The sequence below is a fragment of the Juglans regia genome, chromosome 12 (genome assembly GCF_001411555.2).
Source record: "Juglans regia cultivar Chandler chromosome 12, Walnut 2.0, whole genome shotgun sequence".
Taxonomy (NCBI): Eukaryota; Viridiplantae; Streptophyta; class Magnoliopsida; order Fagales; family Juglandaceae; genus Juglans; species Juglans regia.
This window is the reverse complement of record NC_049912.1, coordinates 13,105,344-13,131,938: the sequence shown is the minus strand read 5'-3', so window position 1 is coordinate 13,131,938 and position 26,595 is coordinate 13,105,344. Positions and strand designations below refer to the sequence as shown.

At 34.7% G+C, this 26,595-nt stretch overlaps 2 protein-coding genes and 1 long non-coding RNA gene across 4 annotated transcripts; all 3 read right to left on the bottom strand.

Annotated features, from left to right (window-relative positions):
• Window positions 1-10,898: 10,898 nt before the first annotated feature.
• Window positions 10,899-12,279, bottom strand: LOC108992412 (pollen receptor-like kinase 4). Its single transcript, XM_035683753.1, has 4 exons — window positions 12,265-12,279; window positions 11,494-11,686; window positions 11,335-11,390; window positions 10,899-10,943 (listed from the first exon to the last, which is right to left on the bottom strand). The coding sequence occupies exons 1-4, from the start codon at window positions 12,277-12,279 to the stop codon at window positions 10,935-10,937; spliced, it is 273 nt and encodes a 90-aa protein (XP_035539646.1). The 3' UTR covers window positions 10,899-10,934.
• A 328-nt stretch (window positions 12,280-12,607) lies between these two features.
• LOC118343994 lies at window positions 12,608-14,766 on the bottom strand. Of its 2 annotated transcripts, none has more exons than XR_004797811.1 (3): window positions 14,054-14,766; window positions 13,436-13,644; window positions 12,608-13,330 (listed from the first exon to the last, which is right to left on the bottom strand). It is a non-coding gene; the product is annotated as an uncharacterized LOC118343994 (long non-coding RNA). The 2 variants fall into 2 exon arrangements; XR_004797812.1 differs by having other exon boundaries at window positions 13,436-13,629.
• Window positions 14,767-19,003: 4,237 nt separating this feature from the next.
• Window positions 19,004-25,959, bottom strand: LOC108992413 (disease resistance protein RML1A). The gene is made up of 5 exons (XM_035683752.1): window positions 25,451-25,959; window positions 23,004-23,706; window positions 21,674-22,030; window positions 19,557-21,275; window positions 19,004-19,474 (listed from the first exon to the last, which is right to left on the bottom strand). The coding sequence occupies exons 1-5, from the start codon at window positions 25,957-25,959 to the stop codon at window positions 19,004-19,006; spliced, it is 3,759 nt and encodes a 1,252-aa protein (XP_035539645.1).
• Window positions 25,960-26,595: the final 636 nt, after the last annotated feature.

The following is a 26,595-nucleotide window of genomic DNA, read 5'->3' as shown; positions in this document are numbered from 1 at the left end:
GTATGGATTTCTCTTCCGAGTCTTCCTTCTAATTATTATCATGAAGCTTTTTTGAATATTCTTATGGCTCCTATTGGTACATTCATATGCCGAGATAATCCGACTCATTGCGCTACAAGAACAGACGGTGCAAGGTTGTGTGTGGAAGTTGATGTTGCCAAGTAACCGTTTACCCATTTTTGGATTGGGGCATTGGGATTGCCTACTGGTAGGAAACAAGAGGTTGTTTATGAAACTCTCCCTGCCTATTGTTAAAAGTGTCGGATGCAAGGCCATAACTCTTAGACTTGTAGAGCATATAAGCCTGACAAGGTTGGGAAATCATGGGGATGGAGGAAAAGGCATAAAGCAATTGCCGAAGAGGTTGTGGAACCTGTTACGGACCCTGCTGCACAACCGTGTATTACAGCCCCTACAGAAGCTACTCAGTTAGGGAACCTGCAGTGGTGCAGTCTGATTCCGCTAGTCAGTATCAGTTGAATCCAGAAAAAGAAATTGCAATGGAAATGGATACTGAACCGAGCATCCCAGCTATTGCCGTGGGCTCTGTTACGAAAATTGTGTTGGGGGAATCATCTATAGCTGGTTGTTAGGGACAGAGAATGGACCCACTGTGTATGGCTAAAGAGGGGGTGGATCCTTCTGATTTACCGATTGAGGTTCAACATGAGGAGCTTGGTGCCGAGGAGCCTACTGATGAGCCAGTCGAAGAGCATATGATTATGGAAGTTATTGTATCGGAGCCGGAACCAGATTTACATACTGAGGTATTCCCACAAAATAAAGATTACCTTACGGAGTTTGAGATCAATGAAGGTAAAAAGAAGTATAAGAAAAAGACCTTTGTTAAATTAGAACCTCTTCCCAAGTTCTTGCCCGATCTTCAAACCCCTCTCAATAATTGAGCCCATTTTTGTATGGAATATTAGAGGGGTTGGTACCTCTAAAGGAAGATTAAAACAGTTGATTGGGAAATTGAAGCCGAAACTTCTTGTTATTTTAAAACCTTTTCAAAACCTTGATGTTGCTTGTAGGATGGCACGAGTTCTGAAATTTGATAATATTATTTCAAATGAGGCTGGGGGGTGGGGGGGGGGGATTTGGATTTTTTGGGATAGTACTCTTGAGATGAATTTGGTTAGAATGGGAATGTAATTTATTTCCATGAGAGTTGGCGAAGGAGCTGAGAAGTTTTTGCTTACAATGATCTATGCCAAATGTACTACGGCCGAGAGGCGCTACCTGTGGGATGATCTCAATATTAATAATTTGGGTTTAGACCCTTTGTGTTTTTGTTGGTGATTTTAATATTATCCATAGTGATTCGGAACAACATGGAGGTGGGCCTCGTCCTATTATGGCTATGGAGGATTTTAATAACTAGATACACCAATGAGGTTTGATGGAAATGGCTACGAAAGGGAGTGCTTATTCTTGGTGCAATGGGCAATCTGGCCTCGCTAGTTCTTAGGCACGCCTTGATCGTGTGCTTATGGATGTCTCCTTTCTCTCTTTATTTCCAGATGCTACTTGTTCATACCTGCCGAGATCTACTTTAGACCATGCGCCCATGCTTATTGAGTTCAAGAAGGATCCTTTCTCTTATGGCCTAGCTCCTTTTCAGTTCCAACAGATGTGGGTGGATTATCATAGTTTTCTGGAGTGTGTTCAGACTGCTTGAGCTTCTTGGGCGGGTGGTTTAGCTATTCAGATTTTGGTTATAAAATTAAAGCAGACCAAGGTGGCATTGAGGGAGTGGAATAAAAGGGTCTTTGTTCATACTTTGGGCCATATTGATGCCCTTGAAAAACAAGTTGAGGAGATTGAGCAAAAGCTTCAATTAAATTGGGAGGAAGATTTGGAGAGGGAGTTGCATTTGGTATCTTCGGACCTAGCAACTTGGAGGCGCCGGGAAGAGACTCGGTTGGCCCAAATGGCCAAGTTAAAATGGGAGGTTGATGGTGACCGGAACTCAATTTTTTCATGCTTGCCTAACCGACAGGAGGCGAAAGCATGTGATGGAAATGCATTCAAATGATGTGGTGTTTGAGACTTTGGAAAGCATCCACCAAGGTGCGGTGGATTTTTTTGTTTCTTCTATTCTCCAACGGGAGCCGCCGGCAGAGCAGCCTATTCTTGAGCATTTAATTGCTCCTATCATTTCTACGAAGGAGAATGTCTCCCTCATTTGTGTGCCTACAGTAGATGAAGTCTTTGATGCCTTGTCTTCCATACCGTCTCATAGCACCCCTGGTTCTAATGGCTTTGGTTCGGGATTTTACAAGAGCTATTGGGAGGTGGTTAAAATTGATGTGTGGAATGCAGTCTTGGAATTCTTTATGTCCAAGCATCTTCCAAAATTTTTTACGGCTTCATATTTGGTTTTAATACCAAAGGTGGACTTGCCTAGAGGTTTTGATAAGTTCCGTCCAATTAGCATTTGCTTTGTTTTTTACAAAATTTGCTCCAAGATTATTGTGAATCGCTTGACAGGCCTCTTGCCTTGCTTGATTTCTTTGGAGCAAAGAGCCTTTATTCCTGGTAGAAGTATCTCTGAAAACATTAGCCTCACTCAGGAACTGGTTCACTCTATTAAAAAAAAAAAAAATCATGGCAGAAATATTATGTTGAAAGTGGATATGGCAAAAGCATATGATCACGTGGATTGGAATTATTTGATGAAGGTCATGCTGCATATCAGCTTTTTTCCCCAGTTCTGTGACCTTATCCATTTTTGTATTTCAAGCCCCTGGTACTCAGTTATGAAAGTTAGAGGCTTCTTCTCGGGAAGCCGAGGTCTTTGTTAAGGTGATCATCTATCATCTTATTTGTTTATTATTCAGCAAGAGGTCCTTTTCCAAGATGATTACTCGTAGTGTGGCAGAGAACAAATTTGGCCACTTTCATCAAGCTCGAGGTACGCCTATTATTTCTCATTTGATGTATGCTGATGATGTGGTTATTTTTTCTAATGGGAGTCAGAGGTCGGTTAGAGTGCTTTAGAAAATCTTGAATCAATATGAATGGTGGCCGGGCTAGTCTATTAACAAAAATAAGTCTGCCTTGTATTGCTCGAACTCGTAATCGGAGCCTATTACGACAGACCGGCTTCATGGAAGAAACTTTTCCTTTTCAATATCTAGGGGTGCCCATTATTTTGGGGCATCTAAAGCAGTCACATCTTGAAGGCATGGTGAATAAAGTGAGGCAAAAAATCAGTGTCTGGAAGATGCAGCTTCTTTCTATAGGAGGGAGACTTGTTCTGTTAAAGCATTTTATATCAAGCATGGCCCTTCACCTTTTTGCTGTTTTACAGGTCCCCCAAGCTACTATCAACAAGATCCACAGGTTGATGAGCTCTTTCTTTTGGGGAGAGTCAAATGGGAGAGATAAAAAGAAATGGGCGGCTTGGAAACATGTTGTCCGATGGAAGAAGGGGGACTTGGTTTGTGACACATCCAGGACACTCAGATAGCCTTACATATGCAGTTTGCTTAGAATCTTCTCCAAGGTAATTCACTATGGGCTAATTTTTTCAAAGCTAAGTATGTTGGATCGAAACCTTGGTTCTTAGAGCATTAGCATTGGATTGGTCATCTTATTCTTCAAATTTTAACTAATATATAGTTTTTTCACCTTTAGCTAATCATTCAAAACTTGAAGTCTACATTGGATTAGTCATCACACTCTCTATAATAATAAAATTTTATTATTTTTTATTATTTATATTTTTTAATTAATTTTTATTTTATTTTTATAATCTTCAATAACTTCCAACAAATCAAATTCATTTTTATTTTCACGATCTAACAATCTATAATATAATAATCCCATATGTATATAGATTATAAAATCTCATATGAATAAAAATCTCATATCTATAATATAATAATCTCAAAAAATACTTTTAGACTTGCTATAGTTCTTTTCATATTTGAAAAGAAGAATGGATTTACTATAACTTATAGTTTGGATGAAAATAATTTAGCTAATTCAATGTAGAGCAAATATGGATGATATTTGCTAAATTTGAAGATGAAAAGGTATTTGGCTAATCTAATACCAACACTCTTAATAGATGTTACTAAAGGGTCACGATTTTGAAAAATGTTTGCAAATTGCATTCCTTCGCTATTGAATAATTCTAAATGGCAGATTAGAGAAGGAGATATTTTTTTTTCTGGTTTGACAAATGGAGGGACAATGGTCCTTTCATTAATGGTATGCAATTAGTGGGTGAACTTTTTCTGAAAGTTAAATAGTGTAGGTTGTCGGATAGCTGGGATATGGAACTTCTTGAGAACTTAGTCGGCCAGGAAAATGTTGATGTTATTTTGGCCTCTTTATCATGGAATAATTCAAGTAAAGATGTTCTGGTTTGGTAGATGGAGACAGGTACGTTCTCTACTAAATCTGCATGGCATTGTATTAGAATCAGAGGTTCCTCTCTTGATTGGCATTCTTGGATTTGGCATAAAAGTATTGCTTTAAAAATGTCTATTCATTTTAGAAGGCTTGGCATATGGCCTTGAGTGTGGATGATAGACTACGCCGTATTGGCATTCTCGTTGTTTCCAAATGTGATTGCTGTAATGCAAGCCATTATGAAGACCTTAATAATCATGTTCTCTTTGAGGGTGAATTTTCTAAAAAAGTCTGGTTCTTTTTTGGAACCCTTTTTGGGATCCCCCTTGGTAGGTCGTGGAAATATAATGTCTCGACTTGGTTAAGGCGCGCTAGCTCTTCCTCCCAGGTGGGTTTTATAGTTGGTATTATTCCTATCATTGTTACTTGGCATCTTTGGAGGAGAAGATGTCTAGCTAGAATGGAGGGAAAATCGGAATCTCATGAAGTTGTTGTTCAATTGATCTGTGTGTGGATCGGTTCCCTATGCCATGTGGCAAATAATCCCATTAGATTGTCCCATTTTGATGGCATGATCTTGGAGACCCTACGGATTAAGCAGATTGCTCCAAAAGCTAGAAGTTGCAAAGTGGTTAAATGGCATAAACCTCCGCCTAGGTGGTTCAAGTTGAACATGGATGGTAGTAGTCTTGGAAATTCGGGCTCTTGTGGCATTGGTGGTGTTATTTCTTGGTGGAATAGAGGGCGTTGTGGTGTATGATACCTGTGGAATTTTTGGGAAGAGCTTGTAGCATTGAATGATCTTATAAATTGCCGTTTTCAGTATGTTTTTCGCAAAGGTAATAAAGTGACTGATTGATTAGCCAAGGAAGGTGCCTCCGGCATAGATTTGATTTACTCTAATAATTTTCACATGCCCCGGATTTTTAAGGGTTTGATCCGTTTGGACTACTCGGGGCTTCCCTCGTTAAGGTGCTCAAAGTCTTTTCTTTGCTTTTGTTTATCTTGTTCGATTCATAGGCTTGTTTAGTTGATTATTTGGTTTTTGGTCTTTTTGGGTTTTTTCTCCCATGGGCCTTGATTGTTACCACGGTATTCCTCCGCCATAAGTGAGAGCTTTATAAATAAATTTGGGAGGGGGTCACTATTGGACATGTGACTACCCGTTCTTTAATTAAAAAAAAAAAAGTCATGCACTACCAATTTGTCATACTCATCAATAGTTGTTAGACATTTATCAATAAGCCTTTCAATACCAAAATTTGGATAGAGACAATAACTGTCTAGAATTTTAGTGACAAGAACTGTCTAGAATTTGTATTGCCTTCTTTGAAAAAACATGCAATGTCAAGGAAAATATATATCTTGCATTCATCTAATCCATCGAAACTTATCCTAAGTACTTTTGAATATCTTCACTGGAATTATCGTGTTTTTTCAATAAGAAATATCTTGACCACATTTGAGCCTACCACTTCTAAAGTGAGTGGAAGACCCCAGCCTAGCATAGTACTTGTTTTGTTTGTTCCACAAAATCATCATTTAGTTTGTCACAGCTTCCATGCATTACAACTAAAGATTCAAAGAGCTTCATTATAATCCAATTCCTTCAGATTATATGCCAAATCAATATTATTTTTCTAAGTTAGTAAACGTTGATCTCTTATTGTTTTTGACGATTCTGCTTCCTAAACCAAACCAATGAAATAACTTTTTTAATTGGTTTGAATGGTCCACATCATTGAAGAATCTTTTTACGACAAAGTCTCTCCTTTATGTAACATATCATAGATTTCAAATGAAATCGCGTTCTTTCATAAATATCGTGATACATGTTCCCTCACATAAATTCATGACTTTTCATAGATAATTTTATGTATAGCTCTCACATAAAATCATGACTTTTCATAAATAATTTTATGCATAACTCTCCCACATAAAATCATGCATTTAGGTACGTAAAAAGGGGCTTCCAATGAAGGGTATACATGCATATTATCTTTTATAAAAAGATAAGTAGTTTACCGTACATACGTGTAAGGATATGATCATGCTACTTACCTTGTAACACTAATCCACCATTTTCGGCACGTAATCAGTCGCCTATAAAATAAACACGTATTTTGTATAAATTTCTAATTAAACAAGTGATTTTATTGAAAATCTAAACTATTAAAAAATATCCTATATTTCCTAAACCTAAAATCTTCATAACACTGGATTATTCTAAACTGTTAATCTTTGTAACAAAAAGACTTAACCCGTAGATAAGAGCCTACGTAAACATTAAAACTCAAAATAAAATATAAGTTCAATACGTATGCCGTTTGGCGTATAACTAAGGACAAATATGTAATTAAAATAAAAATCTATCCCTGTAGTTGAAACCGACATAAGGCTTAGGGATTTATATTAACAGCAGACGTATTCTTCTCAAGCCGTGCGATATCCTTACAGAGGGAGAAAGCATGCGACGAAGCGAGGGCTGAGGAGAGGGTGGCGAGTGCGGCGGCAAAGCTTAGAGAGAGAGAGAGAGAGAGAGAGAGAGAGAGAGAGAGGAAAAGTGAGAGAGAGTTATGAAAGAGACAGAGAAACTGAATCTTAGAGAGATTACGGGGAGAAAGTTTACGCACCACGCAGTGTGCATGGGAGCTTCGGGCGGTGGCGCTAGGTGTCACTGGGCAGTGGAGGCTAGATCCCTGGCGTCGTCTGTGTGTGCTGTACAGCCAGTTTGTGAACATGCGCAACGTATGGTGGCTGTACGGTTGTAGGGCAGCAGTGGAGTTTTCTTTGAGGGCTAAAGCATCTTTATAAACATAAGTGGATGAGAAACAAAATAGATTAAAAAAAAAAAAAACAACCCTCTAGAGGTGATAATACGGAGGAAGCGGTACGATTGAGCCGTGTATGCAGTGATAGACAGACAGCAACTAAACCGTGCATGAAGAGAAGTCTACCAAGGTGAGGAGTCTAGGTGATGGAGGGCTGTTGCGGCAACCATAGTTTGATAACAATCAATAAGAAAGTTCTCGTATGTATATAAAAAAACATGGTGGAAAATCCTAGAGGGAGAGACGTGCATGTGCATGTGAGTAGATTGTTTGAAATTTATAGAAGAAAAATCTGGTAGGGAGGAGTTTTATTATGAAAAGGACTCATGAGGTTGGAGAGAAAATAATAATAATAATAATAATAATAATAATAATGATAATGATAATGATAATAATGGAGCCTTAAAATAAAAAATTTATCCGATAAATTCTTTTATGGATAAATTCTTTTATGGGTTTTAATTCGTTTATTGAGTTTAACAAAATTATTCGTAATTTATCCCTAAAAATATAGGATTGGGTCGTTACACTTTATCACATTGATTCCTCGATCAATATTGCCAACTTTCAAGCTTGAGTCACCTAAGTTTGCTGAAAGAATTGTTTCTTGTAATTGGATGAGACAGTCCTTTTGTTTTGAAGTTTTCCTAACGTCAGCAAGAAAACAACTACTCTTAAACCAATGAGCAATGAGATTATACATATATCGTTTTTGCAATAGTACATGTATTCCCAATCATTTAAAGCATCAAGCATAAACCTCAACATTTCTTTTCATGAAAATAAAGACAATAGATACTATGTATAACATCCATTCACATGCATACAACTTATTACTTTGGGTGCATAAATAGGGGCTGCCAAAAAAGGCATTCACATACTTATACCTTTAAACATTCATACATAGCATACTTTCATAAAATATCATTTCATTTCATAAAGCGTCATAAGAAAAACATTTTTATTTTCATTCCATATCATTTAGAAAACTCTATAGAAGTATGAACATAATACTTAATTGAATTCCATGCCATTTTCATTTCATAGTCCATTTATTTACGTGTCAGATGGCAACCTACATTCATTCATAACTTCCTGTTACTTTTTTTTAAGTGCATAAGCAACTTAAACTTAGAATTTACATAAACATCCTCCACTTAGACATACTCTATTATCGAGTCCATCCTCTATACTTTCCTTTATCATCATTTCCTTAATTTAAGAGTTAAGAGCCACAGCTTGTGACCCTCAAGGTCACATTTCTAACACAATATCCAACTTCATGGCCCGTCACAACATCTGCATCCATTCAACTTGACTGCAAAATGCTCAATACCCTTCCTCCAAAATACATCATTCATACCAAATCTATCCAATCCAACTACTTGTCCCATTCATGAGCCTTATTGCTTATAACCCACCTTTTCTTTCAGTCCATTCCCATCATACTTCATAGCATATCGACAACCAAAAGTCAAACCACAACTTAGATGAGAGAGTTACCTAGATAAAAGTGGCTGGTGTATATGGTAGTGCACTTGGCAGCTTGGAGGAAATAAAGAGGAAGGCACATAATAGGACTAGCTGAACATGGTTTTCTATATTTAGAGACGATTAGGGCCAGGGAGTAAGGTTATTTAGGAGTGGAGACCAATAAAAGATGGCATATAAGGTAAATACCAAAGTCAGTACCTTAGCTAAGGTTTACACATGGAATAGTCGACCTAAGGAGTTGAACAAAAATGATTATGTGCAAGGTTGAGACTCACTTTCACTTCACATATTCTAGTGGTTTGACAACCAAATATAAAGGACTAACTAGGATAAAGGTAAACATTGAAGAAAACAGAGAAATATGAGAAGATTTGCTACGCAAGATACCAAAACAGAAACTGGAATAGAGGGGTTAGTTTCTCACATGTAAAGCAACTAACATAGATGTTTTCTTGCTCCAAATTATCATTTCCTCCACCATACTTTCTACTACTCAACCAAATGAATTTAGAGGTGAGGAGGCTTGAGCTAAGAGGAACTAAGAGGTAAATGTTTCATCCACTGGACTAGAATATATTGTATAGATGAGGGTCCTTGGAGTAAGAAGAGATTACATATGAGAAGGAGAGGAAAAACAAAATGAGAAACTGTTACTGCTGCTGTCTCTTACAACTTTCTGCTGTTGTTGTGTGTGTTGCTGTTCCCCTGAGCTTCAGCTACTTAAGAGCTGGTTTTGGTCTGAGATTTTAAGGTCGTTTGGTAGTCCTAATGTCACATATTGAGGCTGAGTTGAAGAGATGAAATAAAAGCCAATTAAGGTGCTGAAACTTAATAGGAATCAAGGGTTGAGGTTGCTGAATTTTTTCTGCACTGGAAGGACAGCCAAGAGCTTGTGTATTTTCTTGTTTTCAAACCTTCCCTCTTTCTAATGCATTCCTAATTACACAAGCAAGGATTTAGAAGTGATCAAATGGAGATAAACAAGCTAGAGAGTCAACCAAACAGAAACTAGTAGGAAGGAATCAATTGCATAAATTTAGAGGAGGAAACGCATTGAAGAAAGAGTTTGCTGCTATGCTACAGTTTTGGACAGAATTAAAAGAGTAAGTTGCCGACTTGTGGTTTGAACAAAACAGAGGAGGAATGGAAAAGCAAGTGGCATGAACAAAGGGCTGTGTAGGTTGTCTTGGCGCTGAACTAATGGTTCTCAAGTGAAGGAGCCGAGCTATACACTTGGGGCTAATTTGATCAAAGGGTCGAAATAAAACATTTAGAAATAGGAGAGAGAGATATAAGGAAAATAGAGAGGAAAGGGAAATAGACTAAATGCAAGAACAAGAAAGAAGAAATTGCAGACTTTGTTCAACCAGATTGAGTATTGCTTTATAATTATAAACAGTAAATTGAAGAATGACAGAGTTTTCCTCCAAACTGGCTTATGATTAGAAGGACTATTGGTATAATTGGACAATGTGATAGTGCTTCTTTGCATTGAAAATGATGTCAGGGAACACATTGAAAGTGATTACACAACAGAGGCAGAAATTATATATATGTATGTCTGTATTTATACATACATGACAAAAATGCTATGTTTATAAAGAAACATATACAGAGGGCCTACCAATTCATGAACTAATATACATGCACATGTGAGCAAACATATTTTAGAGAGGAGATCAGTACCATGTAGATGAACGGCCAAGCTGGCCTTCTGCACATAGTCAAATGCCAAGAGCTTCTCTTCCTTCCTATAGTAGTAAGCCACCAGAGGTGTCTCAACCTCCCTAGCTTGCTCATATGCTCTTGAAACTCCTCTTTCCCCAAATTATTCATTTGTTTGAACCGCTTCACAACCATCACCTGTCTATTGTGCAAGGCAGCCCTGTAAGAAGACGCAAAGGATCCACTGCCCAATATCTCAGCTGAGGCTTTAAGCAATTCCTGCATATCAAACGTCTCCCTATCTTCCCTGACAAAGGTCAGCTTCACACCCTCAACCTTCTTGGTATTTCCACTGCAGTTTGTTGAGTCTTTCCCGGATTCGTTTGATTCCTTTATGCCTGATTTCTTTTGCAAGTTTGATGGCTGTACTGGAGCCTTTGTCAATAAAGATGGTTGCCTCTTGTGGTTGATGAAGACCACTATACCTATGCCGACTGTTGCCATCGTTGCAAGTATAACAATCACTAGGATACTTGGAATTGAGCCTTCGTCACAATTACCCATAGGCTTTCCACAGCTCTAAATTTCCTGCCATTGATAGGACAAAACATCACTGCCTGAATGTTTTCACACATTTTTACCTTTGTATATATATGCATATGTGGGCTTTAGGCATTGTTTCATGTGGGTTTTCAGTTCTTTGGAGGCCTAAGTTGGCTAATCAATGTCCAATATTCGAGTGGAAAGTGCTAGATGCCAATGAAGCCCTGAGATGATCATATATATATGTTCAGACATTATATTCAACTGAAAAGTTTTGAGTATATAGATTATATAGATCTAACAATTAATCTTATAGGAAACAGTACTCTCTATTTTAATTACCATAACAATTTAGAATCCAATAGATCACTTATAGGCTTAATCAGTATTTTAGTTCAAAACATAAGACTGCAGATTTGTAACTATTACTTTGTACCTTTGAGTTTGTTAGAAGCAGCCATTTTCTGATAACTCTGTGAAGAATAAATACAACTGAAGAAACACGTTTGTGTAAGTACATATACATGCACATGCACATGATAGATTATATATATAGATATATATACACAGATGATCTCATAAAAAGTTGACTCACCAGAGAAGGAGCTTGAATCCATCCCACTAAGGCTATTTGGAATTGGACCCTCCAATCCATTGCCCGATACATTAAAATAATTCAATGACTCCTGTTGAAAATCTGGTATCTGACCATAAAAATGGTTATCCTCAAGCCTTAACTCCAAAAGCTTTGGCAAAGTTATCAATGATGTAGGAATACTACCAGCAAACTGATTATTTTTGGTCAGAAATTAAGTTCATCTCAATTCATGCGTTTGCCACACATGTTAAGAAAAAAAGCTCCACACAGATAACCTTTCTTCCCTCCTTATGACCCTAGAAAAATACAGCGGTGCTAGCAACATCTAAATTTGGTGTAGCAATCAAGTCCAAAGGCAAAAAATGGAACAAACTTATTGAGTATCCAATTCCTTTGTCATTAAATGGTGGCAAAGCAATTCCCTTGTGTGTGAGTAAGATGAAAACACACTTGCCAAACCTATACAATCTGTTTAATTCTCTTAAGTCCCGAGCAATTCAGTTTGGAGTTTGGAAAGCTTATAAAATGACATTATCCAAAGCTTTCAGCCTTTTAATGGTGACATTCTAATGCCTAGTATAACAATTCATCCGGCATCCTTTCCAATATGGGAAGTGGTCATCATAGTCTCATAGAAAGCTGAAAAGGTGAAAAAGGGATAAGAAATCAGGTCCAATACATATCCTATCTGGTTAACTCGAAAAGAATCCTAGAAAATTGTAATTCCTTTTATGTTATGCTGTACAATGCTAACCTTATTCAACTTACCCTTCTTATGGTCATTAGGTCTGTAAAACATAGTTTTCAAGGCACTTAAATCTCCCTTTACGGATCTGGTCTTTGTCTGAAAGCATATTCTTTGAGGCCTTTGAACCTGTTTCAATATTCTTGGTGTATATATATGTATTGAAATTCCAGTAAAGGGGTCGAGGAGATTACTTCACTGCAAATTCCACAAGCATCCTATGAATGCAAGGTTTGAGCTATTGCAAAAAAAAATCGAGATAGGTTCATTCTATGTTCACTTAAACCAAAAAATACCTTTAAAAGAGTACTAATTTCCCATAAAAATTGTTTTCTAAGATACATGGAATGTCAATGGTTGCTTATTCACAAGTCACCATGAGATAATGCAATTGAAGTTCTTAACATGCTAATAGTGAAAGAATTTTTTCCACAAACTTTTTTCATATCTGGTTTTGTTTGATAAATATGCATGCAATACTTCAAAACATGCCCTGAGCACTCATGCCTCATGACGTCCAGTAATATGACATAATCATGCTTCTTTAAGGGAAAATCAATATGTCTTCAATCTTGGAAGTATATTAGGCATACCAATCAGCCTTCTTCAAACATTTATTTTTTCATCCCTTTTACTGTTCTAGATCATCAACTCCATAATAGCTCGACCAAATATCACTTTAGAAGTGAATCAAGGCTCCATAATAGCTCCATAACAGACACAAAAAACATGCTGAAATAACATGCTCAAAAGGGATGAAAAGGTTAACATTTAGACTTTTCCCTTTTAGCTGGAAAGGTTCTAGAACAGAGTACTCCAACCATTCATGATCTAAATCCCATGAGTGAAGTATCCTTTCTTTACAAAGCTTTCTTACGCCGTTACAGGTGATGTCAACATTAAGAAGATGAACGAAAATAGGTCCAACACCAGCATACACAGCAATTCCTATAATCTCACCCCAATATTTCTCCCATCAATATCTATTTCACATGATCGAGTATTTGAAGCCTCCTTACAACGGATTAACCAGTCAGGAATCATACTTCCCATAAATATAATGCTGCCAAAATAGTCATTAAGATGTCCCTGTTAAAAAAATATGTTTCAAACATGTCACATAAAAGGAAAGGAAAAAAGAAAAGAAAGAAACATCAGAGACACAAAGGGGGGGGGGGAGGGCGAAAGAGATACCTCATCGAATAAAGGATTTGCCACATGAATCCGTATATTCACAAACATTTTATAGCATCTGAACAATTCAATCCATCGAAGTGCCCTTAAGTTGCAAGTATTGAATTGAAACTTCCTTGATACTTTGGGAAACCTTTCCAATAGCATACACCTCTTCTATATTAGGTGGAAGCTCTAGAATTTCTTGAAGTTGCCTGCAATCCTCCAACCTAAGTTTTTTTAATCCATTAACTCTTTTGATAGATCTAATTCTTTCAAAGTAGAAAAGCAATTTTGTTCCCTAGCAAGAGTAAAGAATGCCCAAGTGTGCTAGCAAAAGCAAAGAATGAAGTTCTACATATTTCAACAATTGCAAAAAATTATGTATTTTGTCTTATCAGAGCACACACATATGTATACATCGCTATTTCACTTTGTAAAAATTTATAACGAAGAAACTTAAACTTCATTCATCTATCTTTATTTACACTACTTCAGATCGACAGTTTAATATGGCTAATGTTTCTGTGTCCCTTTGCATTTCTAATTCCATTTTCTTCTAAAACAAAACCCCTAACAGGTTCATTAAAAAAAAAAAGACAAATTAAAAATTAAAGCACATTTTATAGTGAATCTTACCGTATTTTCTTCAAGTACATAACGAACGTCTTCATGAAACCATAACCTACTACGTCTGCCAGGCTCTCTTGGTGACTCTTGTCGAACAAGTTTCTACCCATATCTTGCAACAAGTCATGCATGGTCAATCTGTCATACTTATCAATACTTATGAGGCATTTGTCAATAAGCTTTTCAATACCAGCATTTGGAAAGAAGCCACAACTATCCAGTATTTTAGTGACATATCATGTTATATGTCAAATATATATCATGCATAGCTAGTAGATGTTTATCCCTTGTTGTTATGATGATTCGACTTCCTAAACCAAACCAATCACATCTTTCACACCTACCTGAATGATCTTCAGGGGCAGAACCCATTTAACAATCTAGATCATGTTTGTGGTTCTTGACAATAAATTCAATCTTTTGGAATGAAACGGGTACAAATGTATGATAACAATCCAATCCAGAGCTTTTGGACCTTTGATTTGTATCATTTCTCAAACCAGAAACTTTCAGTAATTACCCTATATTTTGACAAATATAGCCCAAGAAGATCGACAATTAAAGTATGCAAAAAAAGAAAAAAACAACACAAATGTTATGAAAACCAGCTCCACGCACATTACCTTTCTTCCCTCCACACATAAATTTGGTCATTATAATGCCTATTATAACAATTCATCCAGCATCCTTTCCAATAAGGGAAGAGGTCATGATAGTCTCATAGAAAGCTGAAAAGGCGAAAAAGGGGTAAGAAGTCATGTCCAATAGATATCCTATCTGGTTAACTCAGAAAGAATCCTAGAAAATTATAATTCCTTTTATGTACAGTTATAACCTTATTCAACTTACCCTCCTTATGGTCATTAGGTCTATAAAACATTGTTTTCAAGGCACTTAAGTCTCCCTTTACAGATATGGTCTTGGTCTAAAAACATATTCTTTGATGCCTTTGTTTCAATATTCCTGGTGTATATATATGTATTGATAAATATGCATGCAATACTTTAAAACATGCATATTTATAATGAAGTTCTACATAGTTCAACAATTGCAAAAAATTATGTATTTTGTCTTATCATAACACACATATGTATACATCATCAACAAGTCATGCATGGTCAATCTGTCATACTTATCAATACCTATGAGGCATTTGTCGATAAGCTTTTTGATACCAGCATTTGGAAAGAAGCCATAATTATCCAGTATTTTAGTGACATATCTTGCATCCTTTCCTCTGAAAAAACATGCAATATCAAGGAAAATATTTCTCTCATTTGACTCTAATCCATCGTAACTTATTCTTAATTTTTCTTAAATATTTTCCTCCGGAATTCTTTTGTATTTTTTCAATACACTTTTCCAATAAGATGTATCTCTGCTTTATAGATCTGAGCCCACCACTATTAAAGCAAGTGGAAGACCCTCATCATAGCTTAGTGCATCTTTTGTGAGTTCCACAAAATTGTCATTCGGTTTGTTACTTTTGAAGGCATTCTGACTAAAGAGTTGAACAGCTTCATTGTGATCCAATTCCTTCATGTTATACGCCAAATATGTATCATGCATGGCTAGTAGATGTTTATCCCTTGTTGTTATGATGATCGACATCATCAAGAACTAAAAGAATCTTTTTGCGGCAAAGTCTTTCTTTCATCAAATTGATTCCTCTCCCTCCCTTTATTTATTTATTTTTTTTTTTTTGACAAAGCTAAAAACCAAAAAACAACTTTTCAGCTATGGTACAGAAAGCATGTAAGAGCTTTGACGCAATCAGATAAGCTGTAGCAATAGCAAATGAAAAACCATGACCAACAACTTTCACAGCTCTCAAATATAGGTCTTAGTTAAAATTTCTATGTTTTTTTTTTTTTTGGAAAATATGGGACTTCATGAAGAAAATTTATACACTAATTTGGAAGGCCTTTTAACTGTTCTCTAGGAAACTCATCATGACTTTATTTCTTTTTTTTTTAAAAAAGGCCTTGTTACTAACAAATTACACGTCTTGTTATAATTAGAACATATCTAGCAAGCACTAATAACTAACCGATTCATCCATTGTACACATATTCTAACAACACAAGAATTAGAAAAATAAATTCATAATAAAAATAAAAATAAATAAATATGTAGGATTTCCTACCTGACAGATCTTAAGGGGTAGAACCCATTTAACAATCTAGATCATGCATGTGGTTCTTGACAATAAATTCAATCTTTTGGAATGAAACGGGTACGAAAGTATGATAATAATCCAATCTAGAGCTTTAGGACCTTTGATTTGTGTCATTTCTCAAACTAGAAACTTTCAGCAATTTCCCTGTATTTTGACAGATATAGCCCAAGAAGATCGACAATTACAGTATGCGGAAAAAGAAAAAAAACAACACAAATGTTAAGAAAACCAGCTCCACGCACATTACCTTTCTTCCCTCCACAAATTTGGTCATTAATTTCAGCCTTTTAATGGTGACCTTATAATGCCTAGTATAACAATTCATCCAGCATCCTTTCCAGTATGGGAAGAGGTCATGATAGTCTCATAGAAAGCTGAAAAGGTGAAAAAGGGAAAAGAAATCATGTCCAATACATATCCTATTTGGTTTACATATCTGGTCTTGGTCTAAAAACATATTCTTTGAGGCCTTTGAACCTGTTTCAATATTCCTGGTGTATATATATGTACTGAAATTCCAGTAAAGTGGTTGAGGAAATTACTTTGCTGCAAATTCAATCCACAAGCATCCTGTGAATGCAAGGTTTTAGCCATTGTAAAACAATTGGAGATAGGTTCATTCTGTGTCACTTAAATTAAAAAATTCCTTTAAAAGACTACTAATTTCCCATGAAAATAAGATACATGGGATATCAATGGATGCTTTTTCACTAGTCACCATGAGATAATGCAATTGAAGTTCTAAACATGATAATAGTGAAAGGATTTATTCAACAAACTTTTTTCATATCTAGTTTTGATTGATAAATATGCATGCAATACTTTATAACATGCACCGAGCACTCATGCCTCATGACGTCAAGTAATATGACATAATCATGTTTCTTTAAAGGAAAATCAGCCTATCTTCATCGTTGGAAGTACATAGGAATACCAATCAGCCTTCTTCAAACATTTATTATTTTCATCCCTTTACTGTTCTAGATCATCAACACCATAATAGCTCAACCAAATATCACTTTAGAAGTGATTAAGGGCTCTAACCTAAGAGGACTTTTATCAAACCCGAGGAGAAAACCAAGAGTGGTAATTTTTAACAAAATTATGAATCAGACTCTCAACTGATTAATAATATTCTAGATCATGAGAAAAATATGCTTGAATTTATATCAAGAATTTTATCCCTTTCAATTGATATGAAGCAATAACAATAAATTGTTGAACGCATCAATAATTGGAGAAAAAATCAATCTCATAAATAATATTACTAATCTTTAATGAGGTTTCATTCTTAACCTTAGTTGAAAATTTAGCTAGGCATATTCATGAAAATAAATTCTAGAAAATGAACATGAATAAATATCAAAACAATATTTAAAATGAAACTAAAGAAAAATAAAAATTACACTGCTATTAGAACGTAAAAGCTACGAGTCTGTTACTGTTAAAGTCTGTTATGGTTACAGTTCTTTCCCAACTTTGATTCCTTCTGCAACTTTGATTCCTTTCTGAACTTCAATTGCTTCATTAATATAAAGTTCAAACTTAAGTAAGAAAAATAAATATTTCAGGACAAATAAAAATATAAGAATTAACATGACTACATAATTGTGATAATGCATTATTTAAGTTAGTAAACTTCTGTCCAATTCGGCCATTATCACATACCCAAGTGTAAGTTCTAAATCCAAATCTTCATTAATTAAATCATCATTAGCATCCTTGAATTTCCATAATGCTAAAGCTGGTTGAAGATCCCCACCTCTTCTGTTGTGGGTTCCAAGTCATGCTCACCATCATCTCGCGGGTATCTCTTTGAAAGTTGAATAGGATCAATGAAATTGTCATTCCCGTATATTAGATGGACTCCAACACTTTTGAAGATTGCTTTCTCCGAATCACTTTCAAATGTAAACCTCATATTATTTTAGATACAATGTGGGTCCAATGAAGGCCATGATCAATTCTAATTCGTTGGCCGTTTATTCTAATTATTCTTTCCACCGGAAGAGGTCTCGCAACAAAACACAAAAACTAATGCCACGATCTGATGCCCAAAACACATGGATGCATTATGATCAATTTCTATTTCAATAGTTTTTATTTTTAACAAATTATGAATTAGACTGATTAAGATTATTCTAAATCATGATAAAAACATGATTGAACTCATGTAAAAAATTTTATCCCTCTCAATTGATATGAAGCAATAATAATAAATCGTTGAAAGCATCGATAATTGTTAAAAATCAATCTCATAAATAATATTACTAATCTTCAAGGAGGTTTCATTCTCAACCTTAGTTGAAAATTTAGCTAGGCTTGTTCATGAAAATAAATTCTAAAATATGAATGTAAATAAACATCAAAGTAATATTTAAAATGAAACTAAAGAAAAATAAAAATTTCTCTGAATGTAAATATAGGCGCTGCAAGTCTGTTACCGTTACAGTTACAGTTCTTTCCCACAACTTCGATTCCTTCAGCAACTTCGATTCCTTTTTGAACTTCAATTCCTTCATTAAGATAAATTTAAATTTACATAAGAAAAATAAATATTTCAAAACTAATAAAAATATAAGAATTAACATGACTACATAAATGTGATAATGCTTTATTTAATTTAGTAAAATTCTGCACAAATTCGGCTATTATCACTTACCCAAGTCGAAGTTCTAAATTTAAATCTTCAATAATTAAATCATCATTAGCATCATTGAATTCCATAATTCTCATGGTTGATCAAGATTGCTGCTTCTGTTATGGGTTCCAAGTCATGCTCACTTTGAAAGTTGAATAGGATTAATGAAATTGTCATTCCCGTATATTAGATGGACTCCGACACTTTTGATGATTGCTTTCTTTGAACTACTTCCAAATGTAAACTTCATATTGTTCCCCTCCCTGTAACTTCTTAGCAGCATCTCATCAATAGAATTTCCAGCTATGTATTTTAGACATACACGATGTGGGTCCATTGAAGGGCACAAAAAATCACGATGTGGGTTCGACACCATCGACTGGCCGTTTATTGAGATAGTAATATTTTCAAATCCCAGCGGGTGACGTCCTACAACAAAACACAAAACTAATGCCACGATTTGATGCCCAAAACACATGAACGCATTATGATCAATTTCTATTCCAATAGAATTACTATATGAAGTAGTCTCCTTGAAATACTTGAACCACTCTGGAATCCTACTTCCTGGATATAAAATCCTACATGAATCTTTCTCCCGAAAGTGTTCCTATTAAACCAATTAGTATATGTTAGAAAATAAATAAGAAATAGAAAGAAGTTAAGAGGTCAAATAGATTAGACATGTATACTTGAACCAATAATGGATCTGGCGCATTATTCCCTACATCCACTTCCACTTTATTGCATTCCGATAAGTTAATCCTTGTTAGCCGTTTTAAGTCGGGTGTACCAAATGAACATTCTGTCGATACATGACGAAAGCGTTCTAATAACACGCATCCTCTAACATCTACCTCTTTTATATTTGGTGGAAGGTATAGAATTTCTTCAAGTTGACTGCAGTAGCTCAAATCAAGTTCAGACAATCCAACAAATCCTTCGATACATGGAGAAAGGCTAATAATACCACTACCAGATAAATTTAAAGTCCTCAAACTGGATGAGAAATTATATGTCCGAAATAAATTATTTGATTCTGGTAAGAAATTCTTTAGGCTAGAACATCCTCTGGCAAGTACCTCTTCTATATTTGGTGGAAGGTGTAGAATTTCTTCAAGTTGATTGCAGTAGCTCAAATAAAGTTCAGACAATCCAACAAATCCTTCGATGCAAGGAGGAAGGCTAACAATACCACTACCACATAGATTTAAAGTCCTTAAACTGGATGAGAAATTATATATCTGAGATAAATTATTTGATTCTGGTAAAAAATTCTTTAAGCTGGAACATCCTCCAGCATCTACCTCTTCTATATTTGGTGGAAGGTGTAGAACTTCTTCAAGTTGCTTGCAGTCTTCCAAATAAAGTCTCGCCAATCCAACAAATCCTTCGATACATGGAGGAAGGCAAACAATACCACTACCACATAAATTTAAAGTTCTCAAACATGATGAGAAATTATATATCCGAGATAAATTATTTGATTCTGGTAAAAAATTCTTTAGGTTGGAACATCCTTCGGCATCTACCTCTTCTATATTTGGTGGAAGGTGTAGAATTTCTTCAAGTTGCTTGCAGTCTGTCAAATCAAGTTTAGACAATCCAACAAATCCTTTGATGCATGGAGGAAGGCTAACAATACCACTACCACATAGATTTAAGGTCCACAAACTGGATGAGAAATTATCTATTCGAGATAAATTATTTGATTCTGGTAAGAAATTCTTGAGGCTGGAACATCCTCTGGCATCTACCTCTTCTATATTTGGTGGAAGGCATAGAATTTCTTCAAGTTGCTTGCAATCTATCAAATCAAGTTTAGACAATCCAACAAATTCTTCGATGCATGGAGGAAGGCTAACAATACAATTACCAGATAGATTTAAAGTCCTCAAACTGAATGAGAAATTATATGTCCGAGATAAATTATTTGATTCTGGTAAGAAATTCTTTAGGCTGGAACATCCTCTGGCATCTACCTTTTCTATATTTGGTGGAAGGTGTGGAATTTCTTCAAGTTGCTTACAGTCTCTCAAATCAAGTTCAGACAATCCAACAAATCCTTCGATGCATGGAGGAAGGCTAACAATGCCACTACCAGATAGATTTAAAGTCCTACATAAATTATTTGATTCTGGAGACGGCAATGAGAGCAATTCCATACTTGATGAAATTTCATTTTCCTGTGTACATGGCATGGATTGTCGATTATGCCTCACCTCCTTTACAAAATTTACAAAATTTGGACAATCTGTGATCTTAACATCCTTTAGACGTTCCAACTGAAAAATATTTATTGGAAGACGCACAAGGCTTTTGCACCTTTCCAAATATAACTTGTAGAGCCCAATAAGGTTTGTAATGGATGAAGGTAGCTCTTGTATGACAGTGCTTGATATCTCGACACACTTCAAATGTTCCATTTTACACTCAATTTCAGGAAAGTATTCAAGGCTTGTACAATATCTAAGTTCAAGTAATTTTAGACATCTCAACTTGAAGCTTCTTGGCAACTTCTTTAGGTTGTCACAAAATTTAAAATCCAATTTAACAAGCTTATCCAAAAATCCAACAGAATCATGAACCTCAACTAAACTTTCACATCCTTCAACAATCAACTTCTAGATTTGAGCAACTTGAAAGATCCGATATATTTGTCAAGTTTAGACACCAACTGAGATCTATACTTGTTAAGTTCTGTTTAAAAAGAAGATAATAAAGGAAATATATTAACAATTAAATGAAAGTTGCAGCATACCTTAAAAGTAAGACAAATCGACATGATATTGAAATTAAAAATACTTACCTTAGATTGCAATCCCGTGCCTAAATCTCTAATATTGCCATTTCTGATATTGAAATCAACGAGTTTCTCTCCATGAAAAGAAGATGGCAAAAGCTCCAAAGAGCACTCAGGCCAATCAAGAACTCTTAACTCATTAGAGAGATAATTCAATCCTGACTTGATAGAGAGATAAATTTCACTGTCTATTTTAACTATTAATATTCTGAGTCTTTCCATTTTTGCGAACACCTCAGAACCCAAACATATCATGTTGTCGTCATCCCAAGGCAAATTTATCATGTCGCCGTCCTCCAAAATGTCTTCGTCCTCCCAAAGCTGATTTAGATCTATCAATATGCCTTCAATTTGCTCTGTTCCCTAATGTGAGAATGCACAAGTGTTCTATCAAAAATCAAAGATAAAATCCCTATAAGTTAACACTAATTGCGCAAGTGTTTATGAACTATATATAAGTTTAACAAGCTAAGATTATATATATATATATATATATATATATTTTACAATACGTGTGTGCATCACTATTTCATTTATTAAGAAGAAAATAACAAACATAAGCCTCATCTTTCTTCATATGGTGTTTCTATTTTAGATTTCAAATGTCAAAGTCATGTATACTTCTTTCTTTTAATACGGATTAATCAGTTTAAAATACTAAAACAGGGTCAAATAATCATAGCATTTTGCCTTTATAGAAAACTGTGGAAAAAGTGATTGGCTTTGATGATTTTATTTGTACTTCTTCTTTAAAATTATTTTATTTACAACATTGAGAAAATATTTCATGTAGATGGTACGTATGTGTCTATATAATAATTTATATGTATTTCTAGATCCATTTCTTTTAATTTAATAATAGCTTCAATTGAAAAAACAAAAAAAGAACTCAGAAGTAGAATTATATTTCCAGGGCAAATGATCTTACCTTATTTTTTTCAAGTACTTCAAAAACATCTTTATAAAACCATAATCTACTCCGCTTGCCAAGTTCTTTGGGTGATTCCTGTCGAACAATTTCTTTACCCATATCTTCTAGTAAGTCATGCATCCACAGTCAGTCATGTTCATCAATAGTTATGAGACATTTATCATTGAGATTTTTTATACCGGCATAGGCAAAGAAACCACAACTGTCCAGTATTTTAGTGACATATTCTCTCTCGTCTCCTTTGAAGAAACATGCAATGTCGAGGAAAATATTTTTCTCAAAATCATCTAATCCATCGAAACTTATTTTGAGTATATCATAGATCTTTTTATGTTGAATTCTTTGGTACTTTTGCAATTGGCTTCTCCAATAAGGCACATCTCTTCCGCGCAGATTTGAGCCTACCACAGACAAAGCGAGCAGAAGGCCACCAGCATATTGCAGTGCAAGTTTTGTGAGTTCCAAAAAACCATTATCTGGTTGGTCACGCTTGAAGGCATGCCAAGAAAAGAGCTTAAGAGCGTCTTTAGGATCCAATTTATTCATAGGATATATCCAATTACCAACATCATGCTGCACTAGTAGATGTTTATCTCTTGTTATTATGATGATTCGACTTCCCAATCCAAACCAATCGGATCTTTCACTTAGTTTTTGTAACTGGTCCAAACAATCAATATCGTCAAGAACCAAAAGAACCTTTTTACAGCAAAGTTTCTCCTGTATCAGATTGATTCCTCGATCAACATCATCGACCTCAACCGTTGGATCTCTGAGGATATCAGAAAGAATTTTCTTTTGCAACTTCACAAGACCGCCCTTATCTGGTTTTGAATTTTCTCTAACATTGGCAAGAAAACAACTCCCTTCAAACTGATCAGCAATGCAGTTATACACTTCTTTTGCAGTAGTTGTCTTACCAATTCCTCCAGTACCGAAAATCCCTATCATGCGTGTCTCATTAATAAACTCAATACGTAAAAGCATATTAATATCTTCTACACGAGACTCCAACCCAATCGGATAATTCGCAACATGCAAGCATGTACGATTTGGTAGTTTGCTTGAGACTTCTTGAACAATCTTCTCGATACATTCAGATTCGTTCCTACCAATGCAAAAAGATTAAAAGAAAAATCATGAATTTGGCGTCCTCTTCTTTAAAGACATGGGGACATGATTTAGGCCGTGGCCGTTGGAATTCCAATCTCTTATCAAACTCAATACTTAAAAAAGGAATAAGAAATGGAACTTTAAAATGGTGGAGAAGCAAAGCCATTGTATGTTGTCATTAATCTATGTGTTAATAAAATATAGGAAAATAATCTTTTCCATCACAAAACTACCACCATTTTTAATTTATAGTATAAACTTTAAAAAAAAAAGTATTGATTTGCATTCTAAAGTACTGATAAACTTTTACTTCCTTTCAATTTCATTTGACTATATATATACATATATGAAGAATGTGCCGCTTGACCAATTTAACTTATGGTTTGGTTTTTTAATTTATGATGTAAAATAAAAAAGACCGCAGTTTGAGTTTGAAAAATGTTATTACGTAGAAAAACATAATCAATATGAACACAAATTTTTATGAACTGAGGGCTTCTGCATTTTGGTGCGTAAAGTTATAATTTTGTAATATATCTCAAATTTCTTTGTTTTTCAAATTAAGAAAATATGGAAACAAAAGTTGATGTTGATATAATTAAATTAATAAATTGATATAATTTATACTACAAATAAGATTGAATAATTATGTTATATTATATTAATTTATAAATTTATTTTTTATATATTTTACATTAAAATATAAATATTTTTTTTAATGTTAGAATCTGTCGGTGGAGAACTCAAAGCCAAGTGAAAGTGGGTGAAAAGATTTGCAGTCGATGCTTTGATAAAAGAACAGTCGGCAGTAAGAGTACAAAACGGCTTTACTTATATATTAACTAATTTAATATATATATATATATATAGAAAAAAAAAAAACAGCTTGATTGACAACAATATGTGTCGATTGGGGTCCTTTGGTCTGGTTCTCTCTCTATCTCTCAAACCATATCATACACATAAATTATTGAGAGGGTAAAGAAGAGAAATTGGAGGAGGAAGCAGACGAGAGGAGTTCTACAGGTGCGTTGGAAGAAGTTATTTTAAATGTAAAGTATAACTAATTGTAGATACATTATGCATGATGATGGAGCTCCTTGTATAAGTTTAAAGAAGTTGATACAGCGTTGCATGTAGGAGGAACTTCTTGATAGCAGTAGTAGATATTTAAGCTGCGTTTGGTTTCTAAACTCAGCTAAGTTTAGTCTAATTTTAAACTGAATCTAACATCTAAATACTCAATTCTCAAATTATTAAATTCATCCTAACTCAAAACCTTCTTACATATAGGACTCACAATCTTTTGTAACTTAAAATATCTTTATAAGTGGGACCCATAACCTTTTTTCAATTTCTCATAAAAAGTACTAAATTCATTTTAACATCCAAACACACTTTAAAATCAGTTTAGATTGGCCCTACATAACTCCCTCCACTACTCAACTCACTATTATTCATACAGAACTTAACTCAATTGAGCTCAATTCAACATCCAAACACAGCCTTAATCTCAGAATCACAAAAGACTTCTAAAATTTGATTATGTTTTGCATATAACTATTCAATGCCAAAAATAATCATAAATATCAAATTGTTTTCCTTTTGTATGGTATTTTATCTTCACCAGTTCTCCCCAATGTCAATCTTGGAATATTTATCTCAATTTTCCTCATAAATATCTCAAATATAGCATGCATATATATACACATGAGAAAGTACATATTGGCAAAGCTTACTCGAATTTTGCTGATGAGAAACCAGAGATATGGGCTACTTTTTCCAATGCTTCCTTCCATTTCAACAACTTTGCGTTATCCTTGAGCTTATCACCAAGTTTATCAAAGGATTTTCCAAAAATCCCATTTTGATGCCGTACTTCTGATGGATCTACTTGGAAAAAAATTGGTAGAATAATTTGTTTTTTTGCTTCCTTGCAATCAAGAATCTTTAATAGCTCGTCTAAGCACCATTTAGATTCTGCATAGTTTTTAGAGAGTACAATAATAGAAATCATTGATTTTTCAATAGCTTTGAAAAGTGCCGATGAAATCTCCTCTCCTCTTTCAAGATTGTTGTCAATGTAAGTATTGATTCCCCTTTGAACCAAAGCTTTGTATAGATGAGAAATAAAGTTACTGCGAACATCTTCACCTCTAAAACTCAAGAATACATTATGATTACATGAACGGATGGGAGGAGATGAAGAGGGTGAAGAAGAGGAAGAAGCTCCTGATTGAAAGGCCATAGAATTAGAAGTCCTGCTGATCTCAATACGTATGTGCGATCACCATTTACAAAGAGGTCGAATTATAGAGCAATGCTAGTTATGGCAAATAAATAATTATAGAGATGAAGTGGCCTAAAGAAAGGAGAAATTACTTGTTGGTCCCACAGCAATCGACTTTACTCTGTTTTAGCACAAATGCTGATCCCACGTCTGGAAATTGATGAAGAAAAAAAGCGTGAAGCCATCATACTATTGACTTCAGCAACGTCTTTTTTACTCGTGGTGCTGGGTCACTTTCTAGTTCTCGTGCTCATTTTTAACTATTTAATGGTGTAAATTAGGACATTTTAAAATAAAAATTTTATTTTAAAATATATACCATCATTTACATAAATTAAAATAAATTTATTTTATTTTAATTTTTTAATTGAACACAAACTAAAATTAACATGTTTAGTTTAGGTAGAGATATCGTAATAGTAAAGTATAAAAATTAATTAATATGGTTTTTTCTTTTTTGTTTTATTTTATTTCATTTTAAAAAATTTAAGTATATCAAATCAAGTCATTTTAATTTATTAGTTATGTGATTTCTTTTATAAATTTAACAGTTCAAAAAAAAAATATCATGATATATTATTGGAAAATGCCGAA

What these genes read in the sequence shown, in the direction of transcription:
- LOC108992413 (XM_035683752.1), bottom strand. Translation starts at nt 25,959, where the DNA reads ATGGCCTTTCAATCAGGAGCTTCTTCCTCTTCTTCACCCTCTTCATCT. An exon ending in TTCTCATCAGCAAAATTCGA is followed by an intron (nt 23,707 to 25,450) that starts GTAAGCTTTGCC and finishes TTGCATTGGTAG; the next exon opens with GAACGAATCTGAATGTATCG. An exon ending in TTCTGCTCGCTTTGTCTGTG is followed by an intron (nt 22,031 to 23,003) that starts GTAGGCTCAAAT and finishes TTCTCACATTAG; the next exon opens with GGAACAGAGCAAATTGAAGG.
- LOC108992412 (XM_035683753.1), bottom strand. An exon ending in GGATTCAAGCTCCTTCTCTG is followed by an intron (nt 11,391 to 11,493) that starts GTGAGTCAACTT and finishes GTGTTTCTTCAG; the next exon opens with TTGTATTTATTCTTCACAGA.